The sequence below is a fragment of the Heterodontus francisci genome, unplaced genomic scaffold (assembly GCF_036365525.1).
Source record: "Heterodontus francisci isolate sHetFra1 unplaced genomic scaffold, sHetFra1.hap1 HAP1_SCAFFOLD_159, whole genome shotgun sequence".
NCBI classification, from domain to species: Eukaryota; Metazoa; Chordata; class Chondrichthyes; order Heterodontiformes; family Heterodontidae; genus Heterodontus; species Heterodontus francisci.
In genome coordinates this window covers 240,231-266,121 of record NW_027140908.1, presented here as the reverse complement: position 1 = coordinate 266,121, position 25,891 = coordinate 240,231, and the positions used below count along the sequence as shown (strand labels likewise).

At 43.2% G+C, this 25,891-nt stretch overlaps 1 protein-coding gene across 1 annotated transcript in view; it reads right to left on the bottom strand.

Moving 5' to 3' along the window:
- The window catches only part of LOC137361376 (scavenger receptor cysteine-rich type 1 protein M130-like), a 30,132-nt gene extending 4,712 nt beyond the window's left edge, over positions 1–25,420 (bottom strand). Inside the window, exons 1-8 of the mRNA XM_068026246.1 lie at positions 25,286–25,420; positions 12,390–12,704; positions 4,495–4,809; positions 3,051–3,368; positions 2,887–2,967; positions 2,487–2,804; positions 2,296–2,337; positions 1,793–1,904 (exon numbers count right to left, since the gene is read on the bottom strand). Coding sequence (XP_067882347.1) covers positions 1,793–1,904; positions 2,296–2,337; positions 2,487–2,804; positions 2,887–2,967; positions 3,051–3,368; positions 4,495–4,809; positions 12,390–12,704; positions 25,286–25,397 — 1,613 coding nt within the window. The 5' untranslated portion in view covers positions 25,398–25,420. The remainder of the gene's footprint in view (positions 1–1,792; positions 1,905–2,295; positions 2,338–2,486; positions 2,805–2,886; positions 2,968–3,050; positions 3,369–4,494; positions 4,810–12,389; positions 12,705–25,285) is intronic.
- Between the last annotated feature and the right edge of the window lie 471 nt (positions 25,421–25,891).

Here is a 25,891-nt window from a genome sequence, read left to right as displayed (position 1 = left end):
AAGCCAGTGACCAGTGGTGTACTACAGGAATCGGTTCTGGGACCCTTACGGTTTGGAATGTACATTAATGATTTAGATGTGAATACAGGAGTAATGTTAGTAAGTCCGCAGATGACACGAAAATTACTGATGTCATAAACATTGAGGAGGAAAGCTTTAGATTGCAGGACGATAAAGATGAGCTGGCAAGATAGGAGGGGGAATAGCAAATGCAATTTAATCCTGAGAAGTGTGAGGTGATACATTTTGGGAGGACTAACAAGGCAAGGGAATATAGAATGGATGGTCGGACCCTAAGAAGTACAGAGGGTCAGAGGGACCTTGGCGTACTTGCCCATAGATCAGTTAAGGCAGCACAACAGGGAAATAAGTTGGTGAGGAAGGCATATGGAATACTTGTAGTTATGAGCCGAGGCATAGAATATAAGAGCAGGGAGGTTATGATGGAGCTGTATAAAATGATAGTTAAGTCACAACTGGAGTACTATGTACAGTTCTGGGCACCACACTTCAGGAAGGATGTGTGTGCACTGGACAGAGTGCTGAGGGGGTTCACCTGGGCGAGAGCAATTCAATTATGAAGCGAGACTGGATAGGTTAGGGTTGTTTTCTTGAGAGCAGAGAAGGCTGAGGGAGGACCTGATTGAGGCATACAAATTTATGAAGGGCATTGATATGATAGATAGGAAGAAACGTGCTCCGTTAGCGGCGGGCTCAGTAACCGGGGGAATTTATTTAAAGTAAGGGGCAGGAGTTTGAGAGGAGAATTGAGGAAGAAAATATTCACAAAGAGGATGTTTGGAGTCTGGAACACAGTGCCAGAAGGGATGGTAGAGGCAGTACCCTCACAACATTTAAGGTATTTAGATGAGCACTTGAAATGCCATGGCATCCAAGGCTAAGGGACAAGGGCTGAGTAATGGGATTAGAATAGACAGGTGCTTGATGGCTGGCACAGACACGATGGGTGGTAGGGCGCGTTTCTCTGCTGTATAACTCGACTACTCTATGACCCGTTCTCCTGCTTGTGATCGTTTGTAAAATACCTCCAGTCGAGCGAGGTTACCAGGCTCGATCTTATCAGCTTTAGGACTGTCATGTTACAGAGCCTGTTCTGATCGGGTCCTTGGTTGAGATAACAGGCCTATGCTGTCCGAGATATAGAATCTTTCTTAATAAGAGAGAGCGAGCCATTTCTACAAGAACACTATATTATTATGAAAAGTGTCATTTATTAAGAGTCCATTTGTTATAGTAAATCAGGAGTTCGTTGAATGGGTGAAATATGAGTGGAAGCGTTGTTTTGGAATGTGGAATCACCGCTGGTGAATGCATAAGGACCTATACAAATATCACTTGTAAACGTAACAGACAGAGCCGGTTAGAAAGCTCGAGATTGGATGCCCAGAGCCAGAATCTGAAGGGCTGAAATTGATACCCAATGGATGAAGGAAGATTAACAGTCAAATAAATAGGTGAATGCACAGCCCAAAAATGTCAATAGAACTTCCGGATCCATTGTTACAATAAGTACATTTTCAAGACTTTCATGAATTATGTGCTGAACTCTCACAGTGAATGTGGACAATTCAAATCACTCTTAATTTCAAATGTCACATTCTATTAATTCAGGAGAACTTTGAATGGAGAAAATCAGCAAAAACGAGTTCAATGTATTTCTAACAAGGCCAGTTGGCAGTCCATAGAAAGCTGCAATGAACGAGAGTTTTGCAAGGATATGTCACAATATCTGGGATCTTGTGTTGGATCCGCGGTAAGATATGAACCTCACCTCTTCTGAGTGACTTTTTTCTGTACAACCACTATCAGTGAGATCAACACAGAGATTAGCAGGACTCCGAAGCAGCCCGCAACGAGGATGGAAGTAGTTTTATATCCCTGTTCTTAATGACAATAATACAGAAAGTTTTAACACAGACACAGTCCATCTTACACAATAAAATATTTACAAGAAGTATTTAATAATTATATCCACTGCTTCCGGGCAATGAGTTGGGCTGAACATTCCCCATTATGTGTGGTGCACATTGCACCAGAGGAAAGTGTGAGCCAGTCTAAATTACAGAGACAGTGCCCCCATGTTTCTGATGAGTACAGGACAGTTCAGGTTCAGCCAGAAACTGGGATTAGCAGAATTTCAATCAGACCATTTGAAATGTCCGGTGAGGCAAAAAATTATCCAGTCATTGAGAACGTGCTCATAGTATCTTCTGAGAATGACAACAATACCAATTCAACTAATACAAACCCTAACACTCGCTGGAATAGTAATACCTGCAGATGTGGACGGGAAAACAATTGGAGGCACATCGAGTCCTGTGGAATATAGTGTACAAAAAAGTTCAAAAAGATGAAATTTCTGCGCTTTCCATTTAAACGATAAATACTGTTCTTAATTTCCTGAAGTCACGAGTCAATTTAACAAAACAACCTTAACCCCACTCTCCAAACCCTGCCATCCTCACCGGAACAAATCACACTGGCATCTTCCTTGTGATCACAGTCAGATTGAGCTGGCGATGAGGAAGGACAGTCGGCCAGAGAACATTCGCTTCCGGTGCACTTCACATCATCCAGCCAGATAACACCGTCACCCTGGGAGAAAGTAGCCCCTCCTGGGGCCAATAGAGCGTGGCTACAACCCAGCTGCCTGCAGACAACATTGGCATCGGCCATATCCCAGGAGTCATCACACACCGTGCCCCAGATGTTATTGCACAATATCTCCACTCTCCCGGAGCAGTTGGTTTTACTTCCAAACAGGCGCAACCATTGTCCCGAATCTGTCAAAGAGAATCAATTATTATTATTGATGTAGTATAAGACAGGAGTACAATTGTTGGTATAGGAAAGAGGAAGTAGCACCTGGTGAAAGCACACGTTTACAATCATATTCTCGAATGCAGTCCTCTGATCTATGGAGCTGCTCCTTTGCTACATTCGCTTCTGTTGAGAAGAGAAACATGCTGGCTGTTTCAGACACCGATGTTTCAAATGACACTTGCACATTGAGAGGTTTGTATTGTTACCTGAACAAACAACTCCAGCATCGTCCCTGTGTTCACAGTTGTGTTTACCCCACGATTCTGTTTGACACTGCCAAAGGAACGATTCATGTGAAATACACTTCATCCCATCGAGCCAAATGGTTCCGGATCCTTCTCCGAATGACTGAGTGTAATAATCGATAGAACAGAGAGGACCGCACTGTAACTGTTTACAAATCACTTCTGCATCAGGTCCATCAAATGTATCTGAGCACACTGTTCCCCAGGTGCCATTGTAGAACACTTCCACTCTCCCCTCACAGCGATGTTTCCCATTCACTAGCTGCAGCTCTTTGTGCTCTGTTAATGACACAAGAAATATCCAGATGTTTAGATTCATAACTTGCTAAATGTTCATACTGCACAGTTCAACACATGCTGCACCGGTTGTGTTCACTGATTGTCGGTAATTATTTCAGAAAATCTGACAGCCCACAATGTAATGAAGAATAATAAACATGGATTTCACAACAGGAAGACAAACAACGTTATTGAATTAATTGAATAAGGTACAGAAAGATAATTCTGTCGATGCAATATGCATGTTTGTTTTTCTCTAAAAGCGTCTGTCAAGGTACCACATAGTAGGATCATTACTGGGGTCAGAGCATGTGGAGTTTGGAGATCGGTGGAAGAATGGTCGAAAACTGGCTACAAAGCACACCGTCATTGTTAAAGATGGTAACCCAGAATGGTGGAAGGTGGGAAGTTGTGTGACACAGGGCTGGTGTCACTGCTGCTCAACATTTACATGAATGATTTGGACTTAGACAAGGGGTACATCATTTCAAAATTTAAGATGACAGCAATTTGGGGATAGAGTTAACACTAAGAAAGCCAAGGACAAAATATGGAAGACGTTAATAAACGGGTAGAATGGGCATACAATTGCCAAATGAGTTTTAATACAGATAAGTCGAAGTTGGTGAGTTTTGATAGGAAGAATAAAGATGCCACATGTACTTGCTTGGAAAATATGAGTGAAAATGATGCAGAGCAGCAAAGAGATCTCGGGATACAGAGACACGAAATCACTAATAAACTGACAGAGACCGAAGCTTTTGATCATAAATAAAGTATAATCATGAATAAATCTGAAAGGAAATTCAGGAGAGTTTTTGTTTTACCTGGGGAGTGGTTTGAATTTTGAATTCTGAACACGTGCAATTGTTGAAGTGAACAGCACTGATGCCTTTAAGGTAAAGCTATATCGGTACATGAGGGAGAAAGAAGTAGGCGGATATGCAAAGAGGGTTAGATGCAGTAATGTGGGGCGATAATCGTGGGCAACATAAGCACCACATTGACCAATTAGGCCGAATGGCCAGATTCTGTGCTGTTCATTTTATGTAATTTGATGTAATAGCTTCCCTGTGAAGCCACGTGCACAACACTACGGAAAATGCATATTTGGAAGCACCGTTACCTGAACACATGACCCTCACATCTTCTTTATGAGAACAGTCGTGGTTACCCCACGATGCTGAGGGACATTTCCAGAGAAATGATTCGTTACTGGAACACTTCAGTTCATCCAACCAAACTGGCCCTGAGCCTGGTCCACAAGATGCAGGAAGTGCCATGTCCAATGCCTTTCCACAACCCAGCTGTTTGCAAACCACGTCAGCGTCCGCCAGATCCCAGGAATCATCACAAACTGAGCCCCATGTCCCATTGTAATAAATCTCCACTCGGCCAGTACATGGGCTTCCACCGTCAGAGAGCGTTAACTGCACGTGGTCTGTTGGATAACAGTACATGAGGATTATACTTTCAATACACATTCACCTCATCACTCATTACAACTCATTGTGCCATCACCAGCATTAAAAACAACATGTTAAATGTGCCTGTGACAGGTAAATAAAACAATACAACAGAATATCTGTTTACACTTACTTCTCACATAGAATGTAAAGAACAGAAATGTTTCAGATATCCTACGACATCTGACTTTGACAAGTTATGGTCTCCCGTTTCCCTTTTATGTTTTGAATGCGGTTTACGGTGTGGCACAGGCAATCACTCACACAATTAACAGTTAATTTATACTCATGTTATGTAACTGTATCAGTTTCTTGCCCATGTATGTTACCCTTATTTGTTATCTTCATAAGACATTTACTGCTATCTCCTATTTCCTTCATCTCTGTAGAAGCGAACAAAAAATGTGAATTCAGGGTGATGGTATGGGGTGCGGGTGGGGGTGGGGAACAGATAGGAAGTTAGACCTGGTGGGTTGGCGAAGAAAGGGAAGTAGTGGAGGCGAATGAATGGATGTTTTTGAACTTTGTGACAAAAAAGTGCACGAACTCCTCTCACTTATTTTTGGAGTTGAGGGTGGACGAAGCAGGGGAGGTGTTCAGGAGGAAGATTTATGATGGAGGAGATATGCTGTAAGTTTTCATTGCCTTCCTGCATGATCTTTGTCTAACGGGTGGTTTTAGTGAAGAAGAGCAGGGCCCGATGATGCTTTATGTGATTGATCCATTCAGGATTATATTACCAGATAGTTCGCCAGATGTCACCGTGCCTTTCTGTTTTTTTAATTCTTTCATGGGCTGTGGGTGTCACTGGCAAGGTCAGCATTTGTTTAATCAACTCTATTTATTACTTCCACTTCATACTGGAGAATGTAACGTTCACAAGTTCTACCCTTAAACATCAGCCTTGCAATATGCTGTATCTTCGTGTGGAACTATGTTCTAGGGTTGTGTTGATTATAACATTATCACAAATCAATTTAATATTAATTGCATAACAGAATCACTTACTTTTGTAAGGATGGGACTCTGTCTTTGACAATGAAGACATCTGAGTAATTTTAGAGATAAACCACACGTCTGAACAGAGAATATGCAGACCTATCTGTCCAGACAGGCTGCTGCTATTATGTTCAATGAGCAGACGAATCTTGTGAGGCACATTATCAATTGCTATTGTCTGTAAAATATCAATGAACTAAACTACCAACTATATGAATATGTGACTGTTGGAGGGAACAACGAAGGCAGAAAACAGGATCTCTCTGCAAAATGTTGGACAGGATCAGGAAGTGTCACTGGACAATTGAAATCCAGATGCGTAGACCTCCTGGCTGAGCAGGAAACCAGTATTCAATCTGGACTAGACAAAAATGATTGGACTAATTGCGTCAGGCACTTTGGGGAATAAGAATCAGGATGTGAACCATCACATAGAGAAGTAGAAGACAAGGAGAAGACACATGGCTTCTGTAGGCGGACATAAATGTTGGGTGGAGCTGGACATCTACCTAACTAAAGAACAAGATTACATACTCTACTCTGTCCAGTGACTGAGTGTGTAATAAACATTCAGCACTGTAAACCTCTGACGTGAAACGCTGGAATGTATTGAATGTGTCCGAAAAAAATACTGCTGTAACCAATCGGTATCAAATCTGAATCATTCACCATCTCATATGTTGCAAGTTCCACTCAGTCATATTTAAATAAACGTTCGTTGGCACAACCCCAAAACATCTGTCGAGGCTTACATTCTGCATAATGCAACTTCCCCAGAACATATGCCTGCATTGACATTCTGCACGATGGAACTTTCAAGCGTATAGTCCAAAACATCTGTTTACTTTTATACACAGCCTACTGAAACTTACACCAGCACAACTCCCACACAGCTACATCCACTGATATACTGTGCAATAGAACTGATTGCAAGCTCGGCGCCGGATTTGACACCAGAGATGAGATTCCAATTCCATATTCTACTTACCACAAGGCCGTTATCTTTGACCTCTATCATCCTTCACCTCCCTTCCGGCCTCAGCCCATCTGCTGCTGAAATGCTCACCCATGCTTTGTTGTCTGCAGAACCGCATCTTTCAATGTTCTCCCGGGTGATCACCCATCCTGCATCCTCCAGAAACATCAGCTCATCCAAAGCTTTGTCGCCTGTCCTCCATGAAGCCTCTCTCAGGAGCGCCACTGCACTCACTGGTTTCCCTGCCACCAATGCCACGAGTTTTCAATTATGATCTTCATGTTCAGACACCTTAATGCTCTCCCCCTGCCATCTGTATAACCGCCTCCAGCCTGAATCATTTCGAGAGCTCTGCATTTCTCTGAATCCAGCTTCTTGTACATCTCCCACTTTCATCCCCCACAACTTTCAGTCTAGCCTTTAACCATCTAACCACCCAGATGAGAATTTCCACCCCAAACATCTCTGTGTCTCCGCCTCTTCAAATCCAACCATCTGACTAAAGAAGTAGTCACCCACTTGAACATCTCTTTGTCTGGCTCTGTGTCAGTTTTCTGTCCGATTACATTCCTGATAAACTCTTTGTGATGTATGTGTTTATTGAAAGTTCTGTAAGAAAAAAGTTCTTGTTGTTTAATTGTGTCCATGTCCTCTCTCATTGCACACCACCCCATCCATCCCCAGCTCCCCGACCGCCCACCATCCTCATCCCCTGCCCCCAAGTGAAAGTACTGATTTGAGACACGCAGGAACAAGTAACACGTATTATCACTTTTCTCAGCAGATTAGACATTTCACTTCTTTGTTTTTGCAAAAGCAGTGAAGAATTTGTTTATCTGAACACAGGACCCCAACATCCATACTGTCAGTGAGAGACGAATTCAATGTGAACAAACTGCAGTTCTGGAGCTGCAATTCATTTCCGACACATTGGACATCATTCACCCAGACGGGTCCTTCACCCTTTCCGTCCTTTGGATAGTTATAAGTGGCTGTCGCTTCACCGCAGCCCAGCTGTGTACAGACCACGTTGGCATCATTCAGGGTCCAGAGTCTGTCCTGCAATCTCCTCCAGCTGCCGGTGTAGTAAATCTCTACTCGCCCATCACACCAGCTTCCCCCGTTAGTCAGCCTTAGTGACCAATTTTCATCTACAATATGAAACACAATGGTGAAATTGAAGCATAGTTTGCTGCCACCAGAAAAGTTATTAATTTTGATGGTTACTATTTCTGTCATCATTGTTCAGAAGGCTTGTCGGCAGATGTTGTTCACTATCACCTTTTCTCAGTAAATACATTTTGGAGACATACCGAGTAGCTTCCGCTGTTTAAACTGGGGGCCAAGGGTAAAATGAACTGGAGGTGAGCGCGGCACATACCGGCAATTGAGAAGTTAAGAGACCGAAGGGTGGGGCAGGGGCTTTAAATGGCTCCTGACAGATGACAGTTCCTTTCATCCATATGGAGAGAAACAGACAAGTTTACGTTGCCACAATGCTTCCGATGACATCTCAAATCGCCTCACAGGCAATGAAGCACTTTTGATTTGTCGTCACTAATGATGACAGGTGACTGACCCGAGGGACTGAAGGTTGTCCTCCTGTCCACATGTACTGATATTTCCTGCTCTCGCCCTGTACGTGAAGCATCATCAACGTTTATTCCAATTTCTCCCCCTCATCTTCACATGGTCCATCTTCAACTCTTCCATTCCCTTCCTCAACATCTCTGTCTCTGATTCTGGGGATAGGCTATTAACCAATATAAAGAGTAAGCCCAGTGACTCTCACAGTTATCTTGTCTATAATTCCTCACACCACGATTCGTCTGACGAATCTTTCACATTCTTCCACTTTCTCCATCTGCATTGTATCTGTCTGGTGATGCAACCGATCATACCAGTGCTTCCAGATATGTCTTCCTTTTTCCACAACCGAGGACTCTCCTCATCTCCTCATCCACCCACCATGGTTGACAGGGCCCCATCACGTCCATTCCATTTCCCATACTTCTGCTTTCACCCGTTCCCCCCTCGCAGAACCATGATAGGATTCTGCTTCTCCTCATCTTCCACTCCATCACCTTCCATATTCAACAGATGATCTTCCACCATTTCCACCACCTTTAATGTGATACCACTACCAAGCACATCTTCCCCTTCCCTCCACTTTTAACATTCCAAAGGGACCATTCCCTCTGTGACACCCTGATGCACTCTTCAATCATTCTCAGCAACCCTTCCCACAGGAACTTCCCAGGCAAGCGCAGAAGATGCAACCACTGCCCTTTTACCTCCACCTTTCTCACCGTCCAAGCCGGCAAATACTGCTTCCAAGCAAAACAACGATTTGCTCGTACTGCTTTCTCTTCAGTATACTGTATTTGCTGTATTGACTGATTATGATGCGTCTCCTTTACATTGGCACAGCAAACACAGTCGAGTGATTAATTTGCAGAACACCTTTGTTTAGTCTGCAAACTTCACCTTTATCTTCCTTGTATTCATTGGATACTCCAATCCCACTCTGACCTCTCCCTCCTCTTTCTCCTACACAGTTCCAATGAAGGTTAACATAAGTTTGAGAAATAGCAAATTAAAAGCAAAATTCAGCGCGTGCTGGAAATCTGAAATAAAAACAAGAATTGCTGGAAATACTCAGCAGGTCTGGCAGCATCTGTGGAGAGAGAAGCAGAGTTAACGTTTCAGATCAGTGACCCGCCTTCACAACTGACAAATATTAGAAACGTAACAGGTTATAAGCAAGTTAAGTGGGTGTGGGGCAAGAGATAACAAAGGAGAAGCTGTACAGAGGATGAGGTTACAGAATAGTTGACCAGAATGACATGGAGCAAAGATGTGTTAGTGGTGTGTTGAAAGACAAAGCATTAGTACAGAAAGGGTGTTAATAGACTGAAAATTGAACAGCCACAAGTACTAACATAATAAAAAAGTGGGTAACCCAACTGACCAAACTCAGATGAAATAATATAAAAACAAAACAATATTAAAATTGGAAAAGAAAAAATAACTCAAAATAAAAGTAAAATGGAGGGCCCGTCATGCTCTGAAATTATTGAACTCAAAGTTCAGTCCGGCAGGCTGTGGGTTTCCTGATCGGAAAATGAGATGCTGTTCCTCGAGCTTGCGTTGATGTTCACTGGAACATTGCAGCAATCCCAGGACAGAGATGTGAGCATGAGAGCAGGGGGAGTGATGAAATGGCAAGCAACCAGAAGCTCAGGGTCCTGCTTGAGGACTGTTGGAGGTGTTCACAAATCAGTCATGCAGTCTGCGTTTGGTCTCCCCAATGTTGAGGAAACCACATTGTGAGCAGCGAATACAAAAGACTACATTAAAAGAAATACAAGTAAATCGCTGTTTCATCTGCAAGGGGTGTTTGGGGTCTGGAATAGTGAGGGGAGAGGAGGTAAATGGGCAGGTATTACACCTCCTGCGATTGCAGGTGAAGGTTCTGTGGGAAGGGGATGAGGTGGTGGGGTAGCGGAGGAGTGGACCAGGGTGTCACGGAGGGAACGATCCCTTCAGAATGCTGACAGGGGAAGGGAGGGGAAGATGCATTTGGTAGTGGCATCACGCTGGAGGTGGCGGAAATGGCGGAGGATGATCCTTTGGATATGGTGGCTGATGGGGTGGAATGTGAGGACAAGGGGAACCATGTCACGGTTTTGGGAGGGAGGGGAAGGGGAGAGGGTAGAGGTGCAGGAAATGGGCCAGGCACGGTTGAGGGCCCTGTAAGCCACTGTGGTTGTAAGGACCTCCAAAAAGGACTCCATTCCATTCTCCCAGTTTCTCCGTCTCCGACGCATCTGCTCTGATGATGCTACCTTCCATGACAGCGTTTCTGATATGTCTTCCTTTTTCCTCAACCGAGGATTCCGCCCCCCCACCCCCACTGCGATTTACTTGTACTTCTTTCAATGTAATGTACTGCATTCGCAACAAAAACGACTTGAGAGGGTTACAGCAATGCTAACCATCAAACAAATACTCCAAATGTATGATCTCTTCAGAATATTCCTGCTTCAATAAGCCTCCTATTTCTTTATTAAGTATAGAAAATGTACCCTGATACTCCCTTCAATCATTCTCAAAACCCCTTCCCACAGGAACTTCCCATGAAAGCGCAGGAGTTCCAACCACTGCCCTGTTACCTCCACCTTTCTCACCATCCAAGCCCCAAAACACTGCTTCCAAGTGAAACAACGAATTACTTGTACTGCTTAATCTTTAGTCTAATGTATTTACTGTATTGACTGATCATGATGCGTCTCCTTTACATTGGCAGACCAAACACAGTGGAGGGATTACTTTGCAGAACACCTTTTTCAAGTCTGCAAGCTTTACCTTTCGCTTCCAGTTGCCTGTCATTTTCATTGTCTACTGCACTCCCACTCTGACCTCTCCCTCCTCTTTCTCCTGGACAGTTCCAATGCAGGATAACATACGTTTGAGAAACAGCACTTCCTCTTTCCACTAGACTCTTTGCAGCATTTTAGAATGAACACTGAGTTCAGCAATTTCAGATCAGATTCCCTCCCCCTTTTTTTCTTTTTTGGACGATATTTGACTTCCAATTTGCACATCCTCTAGAAATGTGCTTTTTACTTGGCCCATTCTAACATACTTTTGCTCTGCATTGTTCGTTTTACCATTTCATCTCTCCTGTCTTTCACCACATCACGGAGCGTTCCTTTCATTCTTTCCTTGTTTCCCCTTTTCTTTAAAAAAAACTGTTAAATCTCTAAGTTCTGATGAAAGATCCACAATCTGAAAGGTTGATACTCTTTCTGTCACCATAGATGCTGCCAGAACTGCTGAGTATTTCCAGCACTTCCTGTTTTTATTACCTATATTGTAAATTGTGAAACGTGGGAGCACTTTTGCATTGAGCAGTGTCCCACATACAGTGATCAGATAACTGAGCAGATAATCTGTTATATGAGGGTGCTGGCTGAGAGATAAATATAATCCTGGAAATTGGGAGAATTTAAATTTACATCATGTTTGTGAAATTTTCAAAGACATAGCTCATTGGTGAAATAACGAATTATGCCATTCACTATAATTTTATTGCAATCGGTGTGGTGGAACTTAAAATATATCTCACACTATGTATCTTGAAACAAGTTCACAGTGTTTTCTATTAAACAGATGATCTTTGCAGAGAATTCCATGATAATTCATATTTGAACTGCCTACATTGATAACAGTTTCAATGCTCGAGCAACATTTACATTCAATGGCAGTGGTCCTGGGAGCGTCTTGCTGATTCTATAGCCCTTGAAAAATGCTCCAGATTTACCCGGAAATAGATATTATATGACGAGAGGTACTACCAACGAGTCATTGTATGTATAAATGTTTACTGGAGTGAAGCTTTGATTCATTTGTAATTTAATTCAGACCAATAAACCCACAAACACATCTCAGAATCTGACTGACAAAGGAAGCATGGGATCAGCAAAACTAGTGAATCAGAGACCTGTGGAAATAGTCAATGATGCTTGACAGCAGAGCGGTTGGTGTATTTCAGTTCAATTGACTGAGATGACTCACCCGTACAGATGACACCTGCATCGTTTTCATGGGAGAAGCTAAACTGTTCCCAGGATGAAACAGGACAATCCCACAATCGCGTCTCGTTCCCCAGACACCTGTAATTTTCCTTCCACACTGCACCAGTACCCTTTCCAAAGCGGGCTCCTTCCGGGATTGAGTTTACTGCCCCACACTGTAAGTGCTCACAGACCACTTTGGCGTCTTCCATATCAAAGTAAAGGTCACACAGCGTCCCCCACTGGTGTCCATGTAGCACCTCCACCCGACCGGAGCATCTGTCCATCCCACCAACCAATCGAAGTTCAGGTTTTCCTGTATTGGAAACAAATACAAATCCAAATAATTTCTAAATCATCCTCTGTATAGAAAGAGCAAAATAGAAAATGGGTAAAAAGAGAAGGAGAATTTTATCAACACGATTATGCAACCATACTCTACACAAATTATCTATCAAAAAACAATTAGAATTACTACAGCAACACAAAAGTAAAATACTGCGGCTGTTGGAGATCTGAAATGAAACAGAAAATGCTGGAAATACTGAGCAGGGCGAGCAGCATCTGTGGAGAAAACAAGAGAGTTATGTTTCAGGTCTGTGTCCTTTCCTCACAATAATTACTACAGGACCTCTTTAAGAAGTTGGCTGAATACTCAAAAGTTAACAGTTCTTCTTTCAAACGTTAATCGATTGTTGGACTTTATCTCTTGGTACTTGGAATATAAAACTCAGAAGGATGTGATGTTTCTATTGTATCTGTTGTCGCTTTTGGGCACGGCACTTCACAAAACCATCAGCTTTGGAGTTGGTGCTGGACAGAGTCACTGGAATGACAACTATGCTTCAAGAGTTACATTATGAAGACAAGTTGCATAAACTTTGTTTGCAGTAGATTGCGTTTAGAAGGATTAGACATTATCGAGTTGACGTGTTTAAAATGTTTAAGGGGTTTGATAGATGCGCTAGAGAAGATCAAAAGAACAAATACAAAACAAGGCCATTTAGGAGCTGCTTTTCTTCATGAGGGATGTGAACATCTCTGGCAGTTATTGCTCAAATTTATTTGCCATTGAAACCGTTGTCAAGACCTTCTTCTTGAACTAAAATTGATTGCCTGGGCAATGTTCTTCTGCAAGTTCTGAGGTAGGTAGAGTTCAGTCAAAGGTTTTAAGCATAGTGTGTACCTTTAGATGCATGTGTTACAAACAGAGTGGGCAGTGTAGAATTTGGTAATTAGTGTGAAAGACTGAAATCTAGCCTTAACATTTAGAATTTAACTTGCAATATAAAAAAGCTGCAAGGCAGTTCATGTTAGCAGTTAATCGTGCAAGTCAAGTTAGCAGTAAGCAGTCAATCAGCTGTGATAGTCCGATCTGGGGTAATTACTGTCAGCTGGAAACGGTCTAAACTGTTGCAACTTGAATGTGCCTGCAAAGGCAAAGAACATTAGACTTAATTGCAAGTGGGTGTGAGTGCAGGAACAGGGATGTCTTACTTCAGGGCCTTGGTGAGACCACATCTGGAGTAATGTGTGCAGTTTTGGTCTCCTTATCTGAGAAAGGATGCCCTTGTCATGGACAGAGTGCAAAGAAGATTTACTGGGATGGTTTCTAGGCTGGCAGGATTTACGTATGAGGAGAGATTGGGTCTACTAGGCCTATATTCACTAGCGTTTAGAACAACGAGATAGGATCACATAGAACCCTATAAAATTCGAACAGGACGAGGCAGGCTCGATACAGGGACGATGTTCCCGATGGCTGGGGAGTCACAGTCTCAGGATATGGGGTATGCTATTTAGAACCGAGATGAGGAGAAATGTCTTCACTCAGTGGGTGGTGAACCTGCGGAATTCTCTACTGCAGAAGGCAGGGGAGGCCAAACCATTACATATTTTCAAGAAGGAGATGGATATCTTTCTTAATGCCAAAGCGATCAAGGGGTATGGGGACGAAACGGATCAGGGTACTGAATTAGATGATCAGACATGATTATTTTTTATTGCTTGGCAGGGCCGAAGGGCCGACTGGCCTATGCCAACTCCGATTTTCCATGTTTCTATTTTTAGACTTCTCGTAAGGCAGAGTGCAACCACAGATTGCAATGTTAACTGAATAAATTATGAACACAATGGGAAGTTAGAGTTTGCTCAGAGTACGAATTCGGTGCAGAGGGGGAAAAGGATGTTTTTTTAAAATTCTTTCACAGGGAGTGGAGGTTTTTGGCTAGGCCAGCATTTATTACCCAACCCGAATTGCCCTTGCAACGATGGTGGTGAGCCGCCTTCTTGTACTGCTGCAGTGCATGCACTCTCAGTACACCCACAGTGCTGTTAGGAAGGGAGTTCCAGGATTTGACCCAGCGACGGTGAAGAAACATTGATATAGTTCCAAATCAGGATGGTGTGCGTCTTGGAGGGGAACTTGCAAATGGCGCTGTTCCCATCCATCTGCTGTGCTTGTCCTTCCAAGTGGCCGAGGGCTTGGGTTTATAAGGAGCTGCTTTGTTTTGTCTGTTCAGCTTGAGTAAGTGTGTGGAGTCACCGATTTAAGACAGCACCACAGCCAGCAGCAGCAGAGCCTATTGGGAGAGGCAGGCACCAGACAAATAGAGGGGAAGCAATTGTCAAGTCAGAGTATGAGGGGATGTGGATCAGTTTCAAATAAGTATTAAGTTAATTGGTGAGTGCTCAGTGTTTCGGCATTAGCTAACCAGTAAAATAGCTTTAAAGCTAAAATGCATCGACAAATAATTTTAACTCTGAAATAAAGACAGACTAAGTTATGGCAGAGCAGTTATTTTTTTCTGGATAGAGGATTTTGTGGATGACGCAATTATCCCGAGGGAACATGTCTGTAGTAGATGTATCCACCTGCAAACTCTCTGGCTCTGGGTCATAAAGCTGGAGTGGGAATTGGAGATACCCTTACACATACAGCAGCAAGAGGAATATTGCACAGTTTGCTGCAGATTTCAATCACATCTTGCAGAGAGGTGCGGGGTCAGAATGAGGTTGTTGCAGCTGATAGTGTACAGTAATGGAAATCCAGATTTGTTGGTGAACGAGGATATGCAGAAAGTAAATCTATCCAACAGGAACAATGTACTGGCTATTTGTGAGGATAAGGATGAAGACTGTCAGAAGGACAGCCAGAATGTTGACCGTGATACGTTGGAACAGGAAGCTGTGGAAAAGGTGGAGGAGTGGATCATAATGTGATACTTTTAAGTAGTTCAATAGTTAGGGTATTAGGACTCCCAAACAGTATTTGCCCAACTTGTGTGAAGTGAGGGATATCCCAAATCAGATTGGGAGAATGCAGGGGAAATATCCTGTCGTTGTGGACCATGTAAGGACCAACAGCTTAGGAAAGATGAGGAAAGAGGTTCTTTTCAGAGAGTACCAGGAGCTGAACTATAAAAGAAGATCTTAAGGATTATAATCTCTGGATTATTATACAAGCCGCTTGCACATTTGTATGGGGTGTGGGTGGCGGAGGATTAGGGTGGTCAACACGTGGTTGAAGGTGTTGATGTTGGAAAGAGGTGTTACTTTTCATGGTACCCACCACTTGTACTGGGATATTATATAATTGTTCTGTTGGAATGCGCTTCACCTGAACTGGTTTGGAATAAGGGTCCTAGGATAAAGGATAAATAAGGTTGTTACAGGAATCATAAACTAGTTAGTGGGTGAAGGAAGGCTGGTGGGGGGGAGGGGGCGGGGTGAGGGGATAGAGCACAGTTGCAAATCTAAAATAAATATTCACCACCGGGAGAGGAAAAACAGAAAGATGCTACATTTGCGTAAGACAATTTTACGGTTTTTCACCACGTGAATTTGCTCTTAAAACAGCAGTTGCTTTCTTGAAAAAAGAGTTGTTAGAAATACTGGCAGACCTCGACATTTTGGGCAGTGTACTCTGCCCATTGTCTGGAGAAACAACTGGAACTAGTGGAAGTTATCGGTTTATATGTAGTGGAGGAATGGAATATGGACAGGATCTTACTAGTGATAGGTTATTACATGTTCTTGTTCTGGCTGCTATTGGTCTGTTAATTATTTTCCATGATAGGTCGGTGTATGCCATTGTCCTTGCTGCTTTTTGTCAGGTACTCTGTTTCGTGGCAAGTCAATCCATACTATTGTTCTGGTCGTGTTATTTTGGCTGCAGATCAGGTGATGGTGTGTCTCTTGAGGAAAGGCAACCAGATATCCACTGAGGAACAGGCCACTGTTAGGGGGACAGTATGGTGTTTTTAGATCTCCATAGCTTCCCTGATGCAATGAATGAGACAAGCCTGCCATCGTCAAGTAAGCTCAACTCAATGACCACAGCATTGAATGGTCCAATTCCAAACTCACCGCATCTATTATGGACTGGCGTGCAAGACACAGTAACATCATAAGTAGAAAAGAAAACAAAAACATGGAAAAATAGGGAAAAGAGCCCAGATTCTCGTGAATGGCAGATATACAAAGAAAAGCAAAGGGTGACAAAACAGATCGCAAGAGCTACAATACTTATACACTAACTTCTAAAATAGGTTGCAAGTAAGAGCAATGTGGCCTCATTAAAATGACACTGGTGATATTATAAATGAAAATAAGGAAATGGCGGGAAATATACATAATTACTTTGCATCGGTACGGACATGGACGTCACTTTTCTTAACGTTCCTTGTTGCCACAGTTGACCAAATGCTGCCTTGATGTCGAGGACAGTCACTTTCATCTAACTTCTGGAATTCAGCTCTTTTTTCCGTTTTTGGACAAAGGGTGTAATGAGGCCTGAAGCTGAGTGTTCCGACAAACCCAAACTGAGCATCAGTGAGTAGTTTATTGGTAAGTACTGCTTGATAGCGCTGCAAACAACACCTTCCATCACTTTGTTAATGATTGAGAGCAAACTGCTGGGTCAGTAATTAGAAAATTGCAATTGTCACACTGCTATTTAAAGAATGTTAGCGAGGGAAGCGAGGGAATTATAGATTGGTTAGCATAACAGCTGTTGTCAGGAAATTACTAGAGTGTACATTTAAAGATGGAGTGTCTGAAAAGATACAGCTAATCAGAGAGCCATCATGGATTTGTAAAAGGTAGATCATGCCTGACGAACCTGACCAATTAGTTTGTGGAGGTAACTAAAGGAGAGGACAGGGGAATCTCAATGGATGTTATTCAGATGGACTTCCAGACAACACTCAACAAAATCCCTCATAACTGATTGTTGGCTAAAGTTGCATCTCATAGACTTTATGGCAAATTATTGACTACGTCGGACGTGAGCTCAGTGGCAGGAGACAGACAGCAGGGATAATGGGCAGATCATCTAACTGGCAGGATGTGATAGCAGCATCCCACAGGAACCTTTAATATTTATTAATGACTTAGATGGCTGGATAGAAAGCCACATATAATTGACATATTCAGTTTGGCCATTGAAAACAAAATCAACGATATTGTAATCATGTTTATTTTAAGCCTAAATTTAAAAGATATGCTGTTGATTGGGAGTAGGTTGATGGGGTGCTAATTGGTCAGTGTTTCCCTGCTTTTCTAGGCAGCATGTAACTGGGAATTTTTTTTCACCATTTCAGCTGGATCCTAGTGTTGTAACTGCCTTGGATCAGCTTGGCTGGAGGTGTAGCTAATTTCGGAGCACTGATCTTCAGCACTACAGCTGGATTGTAATCGGGCCCTTTGCCTTTGCTGTGTCCTGTGTGCTCAGTCGCTTCTTCATGTTGTGTGCCATAATCTTAGGAATGGCCCGAAAACATAGAAAGCATTTGCACAGCGGTAGTCCATTGGCATGAATTGTCACACAATACTTCTCACCTTTTGCCAGTCTGAATAACTACCTTTAACCCACACCTTGTTGACTGTTTTGTAGCCAGTTTGCTACAGTCTGAAATGATCACCCTTCAAAGTCCTTCGTATGCAATTAATTACTTTGAAACCACATTCACAGTTTTAAGTTTAAAAACTGGACAGACAGTTTGTGACCCATCAACATGCAACAGGCAGCATATAATCATAGAATGTTTACGACACAGAAGGAGGCCATTCAGTCCGTTGTGTCCATGCTGGTTACCGGCATGAACACCTCAGCAAGTCCTATGCTTCTTCTCTTTCCCCATAGTCATGCAAAGATTTTCTCTTCAGGTGATTGTCCAATCCCATTTTGAAAGCCACAATTGAATCTGTCTCCATCAGACTCGCAGACAGCACATTCCAGATCCTAATAGGGTGGAGAAAAAGGCATATGGGACACTTGCCTATATCAATCGATGCACAGATTACAAAAGTAGAGAGGTCATTTTGGAGTTGTACAGAACCTTGGTAAGGCAACAGCAGGAGTACTGTGTGCAATTCTGGTCGCCACATTATAGGAAAGATGTGATTGCATTGGAGGGGGTGCAGAGTTGTTTCACCAGGACGTTGCCTGGGATGGAACAAATAAGCTATGAAGAGAGATTGGATAGGCTTGGGTCGTTTTCGCTGGAGCAGAGAAGACTGAGGGGTGACCTGATCGAAGTGTACAAGATCATAAGGGGCATGGACAGGGTGGATAGGAAGCAGCTGTTCCCCTTAGTTCAAGGGTCAGTTACGAGGGTCACAACTTTAAGGTGAGGGGCAGGAGGTTTAAGGGGGATATGAGGAAGAACGTTTTTACCCAGAGGGTGTTGACTGTCTGGAATGCCCTGCCTGGGAGGGTGGTAGAGGCGGGTTGCCTCACATCCTTTAAAAAGCACCTGGATGAGCACTTGGCACGTCATAACATTCAGGGCCAAGTGCTGGCAAATGGTCAGGTGTCTTTAATGCATCGGTGCAGACTTGATGGGCCGAAGGGCCTCTTCTGCACAGCATTATTCTGTGAATCTATCCACTGTAAATAAGTTTTTCCTCATGTCATGCTTGGTTCTTTTCCCATCCACCTTATAACAGTGTCCTCTGGTTATTGACCTTACTGCCAAGAGGAACACTTCCTCTCTATCTACTCTGTCTACACCCCTCATGATTTTGAACACCTCTATCAAATTTCATCACAGCCTTCTCTGCTCCAAGGAGAGCAACCACAGCTTCTCCAATCTATCAATATAACTGAAGTTTTCATCCCTTGAACGTTCCATGTAAATCCTTTCTGCACCCACTCAAAAGCATTCACATTCTACTAAAGTGCCATATTCAGAATTGTACACAATCGACCAGTTGAGGTGAAGCCAGTGTTTCACAAAGGTTCATAATAACTTCCTCACTTTTGTACTCTATGCCTCTATTTAAAAAGACCAACATCCCTATTAACCACTTTCTCAACCTGCACTGCTACCTTTAACTATTTGATCCCAAATACTCCCAGGTCACTCTCGTCCTGCAGTTACTTTAGAATTGTACCCTTTAAAAGAGACTGTCAACGAGCATTAAAAGAAGTTCCAATATTTTTATAGACAGATAAGCAGCAAAAAGTTGGTAAAAGGTGGAGTGGGGTCGATGAGGGACCAAAAAGGGGATTTACATATGGAGGTAGTGGGCAAGCTGAGGTATTAACGGAACTGTTTGCATCTGTCTTTGCCAAGGAATAAGATACACCTCAGGCAATGGTGAAATAGAAGGTAATTCACGTACTAGAGGGGTTTAACATTAATAAAGAGGATGTATTATAGGTACTCTGTTATATACGAACATACGGATGAATATACGAGTTAGGACCAGGAGTAGGCCACTTGAATCCTCGAGCCTGCTCCACCATGCAATAAGTTCGCGGCTGAACTGATTACTTCACATTTCCACGTACCCACGATAACCTTCCACCCCCTTGGCTATCAAGAATCTATCTACCACTGCCTTAAAAAAATTCAAAGTCTCTGCTTCGACTGCCTTTTGAGGAAGAGATTTACAAAGACTCACGACCCTCTGAGAGATAGAAATTCTCCTCATCGCTGTCTTAAATGGGCGACCCCTTATTTTTAAACAGTGACACCCAGTTCGAGATTCTCCCACCAGGGGAAACCTTCCCATATCCACCCTGTCAACACCCCTCTGGACTTTATATGTTTCAGTCAAGTCGCCTCTTACTCTTCTAAATTCCAGCGGCTACCAGCCTAGTCTGTCAAATCTTTCCTCGTACACCAGGTCACCCATTCCAGATATTAGTCCAGTAAACCTTCTCTGTACTGCTTCCAACGCAAATACATCATTCCTTAAATAAAGAGACCAGTACTGCACGCAATGCTCCAGATGTGGTCTCACCAATAACCTGTATAGCTGAAGCATAGCCTCCCTACTTTTGTATTCAATTCCACTCGCGATAGATGATAACATTCTACTAGCTTTCTTAATTACGTGCTGTACCTGCATACTAACGTTTTGTGTTTCATGCACCAGGACACCCAGATCCCTCTGCATCTCAGAGCTCTGCAATCTCTCACCATTTAGATAATATGCTTCTATTCTATTCATGCTGCCAATGTGGACAATTTCACACTTTCCCACAGTATACTTTATTTGCCAGGTCTTTGCCCACACACTTAACCTATCTATATCCGTTTGCAGACTCCTTCTGTCCTCTTCACAAGTTACATTCTTACATATCGTTGTGTCATTAGCAAATTAAGCAACCATTCCTCGGTCCTTGCCTCCAAGTCATTGATATAAATTGTGAAAATTTGATGTCCCAGCACAGATCCTTTTGACTCACCACTCCTTACATCATGCCAACCAGACAATTAGCTATTTATGCCGACTGTCTGCTTCCTGTTAGCTAACCAATCTTCTATCTATGCCAATATGTTACCTCCGACACCATGAGATTTTATTTTCTGCAATGACCTTTGATATGGCACCTTATCAATGCCTTCTGGAAATCTAAGTACAATATATCAAGCGTTTCCCCTTTATCCACAGCACTTGCAACTCCCTCAAAGAACTCCAATAAATTGGTTAAACGTTATTTCCCTTTCACAAAACTATGTTGACTCTGCCTGATTACTTTGAATTCATCTAAATGCCCTGCTATAACATCTTTAATAATAGTTTGTAACATTTTCCCTAAGACAAATGTTAAAGTAATTGGCCTGCAGTTTCCTGCTTTATATGTCCCTTCCTTTCTGAATAAAGGCTTTGCATTTGCTATTTTCCAATCTAAAAGAACCTACCCCGAATCCAGGGAATGTTGGAAAATTAAAACTAACGCATCAACTATCTCACTAGCTACTTCTTTTAACACCTTAGGATGAAGTCCATCAGGACCCGGGGACCTGTCGGCTCGCAGTTCCAACAATTTGCTCAGTACCATTTCCCTGGTGATTGTAACTTTTTTTGAGTTCTTTCCTCCCTTCCATTTCCTGACTTACAGCTAATACTGGGATGTTACCTTTTCCCTCAATATTGAAGACCGATGCAAAATATCTGCTCAATTCACCTGCCATCTCCTTATTACCCATAATTAATTCCCCAGACTTATTTTTTACAGGATCACCGCTCACTTGGTTAACTCTTTTCTTTTTTGAACAATATCTATATAAACTCTTACTATCTGTCATTATATTTCTATCCAGCTTTCACTCGTACTCTAATGTGACCTTCCTTATCAATCTTTTAGTCGTTATTTGCTTTTTTGTATATATTCTGTCCAATCATCTGACCTGCCTCCCATTTTTGTGCAATTATAGGCTTTTTCTTTAAGTTTGATACGACCGTCAACTGTTTTACTTAACCACAGATTGCGGTCCCACTCTTGGAATATTTCTTTCTCATTGAATTGCATCTACTCCGTGTATTCTGAAATATTCCCCTAAATATCTCCCACTGCATCTCTATTATCCCTTAACCTGATTTGCCAGTTCACTTTCGCTAGCTCTGCGTTCATGCCCTCATAATTGCCCTTATTTAAAGTACCAGTCATGGACCCACTCTTCTCTCCCTCAAACTGAATGTAAAATTCAATCATATCATGATCGCTGCATCCTAGGGGCGCCTTAACTATGAGGTCATTAATTATTGGTATCTCGTGGCACAATACCAGGTCCAGTATAGCCTGCTCTCTGGTTGGCACCACAGCGTATTATTCCAAGAAATTATCCCGAAAATACTCTATGTACGCCTTATCTCAGCTACTTCGGCGATCTGATTTTTCGAGCTATATGTACGTGAAAATCCCCACATAATTATCGGTGCACCTTTCGGACAAGCTTCGTTATAATTTAGATTAGATTAGATTAGATTAGAGATACAGCACTGAAACAGGCCCTTCGGCCCACCGAGTCTGTGCCGACCATCAACCACCCATTTATACTAATCCTACACTAATCCCATATTCCTACCAAACATCCCCACCTGTCCCTATATTTCCCTACCACCTACCTATACTAGTGACAATTTATAATGGCCAATTTACCTACCAACCTGCAAGTCTTTTGGCTTGTGGGAGGAAACCGGAGCACCCGGAGGAAACCCACGCAGACACAGGGAGAACTTGCAAACTCCACACAGGCAGTACCCAGAATCGAACCCGGGTCCCTGGAGCTGTGAGGCTGCGGTGCTAACCACTGCACCACTGTGCTGCCCTTGCTTCCATTATTTATTCCTTTATACTCCGTCCCACAGTGTGGTTAAGGTTTGGTGGTCTATACACCACTTCTGACAAGTGACTTCTTGCCTTTATGAATTTTCATCTCTTCCCAAACGGCTTCCACATCCTGGTCTGCTAAACTTAGGTCATCCCTCACTATTGCGCTAATACCATCATTATTTAACAGAGCGACCCCTCTACCTATTCCTAGCTTCCTGTCCTTCGTAAGTGCCAGGTATCCTTCAATATTCGGGTCCCAATCTATATAGTGTACAGGACACAATTTCAAAGTTTGCAGATGACACATTTTTTGGAAGCATTGTGAACTGTGAGGAGGATAGTGCGGATCTTCAAAAGGACATTGACAAGTTAGTGGAATGGGCAGGCATGTGGCGGATGAAGATCAATGCAGAGAAATATGAAGTGATTCATTTTGTTAGGAAGAACATGGAGATAAATTATAAAATGAAGGGCTCAATTCTAAATGGGTTGCAGGAGCAGAGGGGCCTTGGTTGAATAGTGCATAAGTCCTTGACGGTGGCAGGCTAGGTTGAGCGAGCGTTTATTAAGGCGTTCAGTGTCCTGGGCTTTATTGATAGGTGCATGGAGTACAAGAGTAAGGAAGTTATGTTGAACTTATATAAGACACTAGTTCGGCCTCAGCTGGAGTATTGGGTTCAGATCTGGGGGCTGCACTTGAGGAAAGATGTAAGGGCATTGGAGAGAGTATGGAGCCGTTTCATGAGGATGGTTCCAGGGATTGAGAAATTTCAGTTATGAAGATAGATTGGAGAAGTTATGTCTGTTTTCGTTGGAGAAGAGAAGGCGGAGAGTTGATTTGATCGAGGGATTCCAAATCATGAGGGTTCCCTATCTACTCTATTTAAATGTCACAATCTCAAGCCAACTCTCCATTCCTCAACCCAGCAGGCGCTACCGGGCATGTACTGTCAGCCCGGCTGTCCATCTGCAATGATCGCTTGGCCTTAAATCTGATATAGTACACAGATTGTGAAGGTGAGACTGGGGAGCAGGGGAGGGAGGGAGGTTTCTCAGCCTCGTGGAGCCGCAGTAATGGGTCCGCAGTAATTGTGGGTATCACAAGAGGAAAATGCGCTGGAAGATCCCACTTACAGGGTGGGAACTGTTTCCACTGGTGAAAGGATCGAGAAGGAGAGAGCACCGATTCAAAGCATTTGGTAAAAGAAGTATAAGTGACATGAGGAAAATCTTTTTCATGCAGCGAGTGTTTCAGATCTGGAATGTTTACCTGAGAACGTGGCGGAGACATGTTCAGTTGAAGCATTCAAAAGAGAATTAGACAGTTCTATGAAAAGGAAGATTGTACGGACTTATGCAGAGAGGGGAATGGAACTGAGTGAATGTCTCTTTCAAAGAGCCCATGCAGACATGATGGGCCGAATAACCCCCTTCCGCTCTGTAGCAGTTCAGTGATTCTGTGATCTCGCCTCTCCTCCGTGTTCGAACCAGAATGTATCAGTTCACACTTCTCTGCATGAAATTGCATCTGCCACCTGTCCGCCCATTTCACCAGCCTCTCTTTGTCCTCTTGAAGTCTGTCACTATCCTCCTTATAGTAACTGGTCAGGATTTCAGGAAAACTCGGCGCTGTTCTTCCAATAGTTCAACGGTGCTGAGTTTAATCGTTGCAACTGCTTCCTGAACTATCTTAGCTCTTTTGTTTAATATTCTGTGCATTTCACTTTCTTAATATTTGCCAAAATGTAAATGGTAATGCGCACGCAGCGGTGGGATCTTACAGAGCCGTTTCCTCTTTGTGATACTCCCAAAAACTGTGGACCCATTACTTCGGCTCCCCAAGGCTGAGAAACCTGCCTCCCACCTTCCCCTGCTCCCCAGTCTCAGCTTCACAATCTGTGTAATATATCAGATCTGAGGCCAAGCGATCATTGCAGGTGGACAGCCGGGCTGACAGTACATGCCCGTTACCGGCTGCTGGGTTGATGAATGGAGAGTTGGATTAAGATTGCGAAATTTCCTGCGGTTCAGCTCATTCACTGCAGCTTTAGGGAAAATCTCAATGGAAAGTGCTCTGTCTGTATTGCAAATGTGCTCCGCAAAAAGGAATTTACTGCTCCCGGTGGAGAATGTTTACTAAATATATTACTAACGATATAAGTTTAAACAGTGATCCTAATAGTAACGATAATTTTAACCAGAGATTACTGAAATTATTATCATCTGATTTTTCAGGTACGGACCGACCCGGATTGTTTTATTTTCGTTTCTTCACAGAATCTATCAGCTGCGGCGGCAGATGAGAAACTGAGAAAGATTTATACCTGAGCAGATGACGCCGGCATCATCGGAGTGTGGCCAGGAATATTGATCCCATTGATCCGATTCGCAGTCCCGCAGAGCGGCCTCGGTTCCGCTGCACTCTACATCAGCCATCACAACGGGTCCGGTCCCTTCCCCAAAGTGAGCCCAGCCCGGTGCAAGGACCGCGGTCCCGCAGCCTAGCTCCCGACACACAACAGCGGCGTCCGGCAGGTCCCAGTTAGAATCTAACACAGTCCCCCACTGTCCCTTGTAGTGAATCTCCACTCTCCCAGCGCACCGACTGCCCCCATTCACCAGTCTCAGCTTCACCATCTCTGTAAAATATCAGAAATATCACCAAGAGGTGATAGTGTGTTAAACCCACAGGTTCCCAGCGCACGGACCCTCCCCATTCACCAGTCTCAGCTTCACCGTCCAGGTAAATATCAGAAATATCACCATGAGGTTATAGTGTGTTCAACCCACAGGTTCCCAGCGCACGGACCCTCCCCATTCACCAGTCTCAGCTTCACCGTCCAGGTAAATATCAGAAATATCACCATGAGGTTATAGTGTGTTCAACCCACAGGTTCCCAGCGAACGGACCCTCCCTATTCACTAGGCAT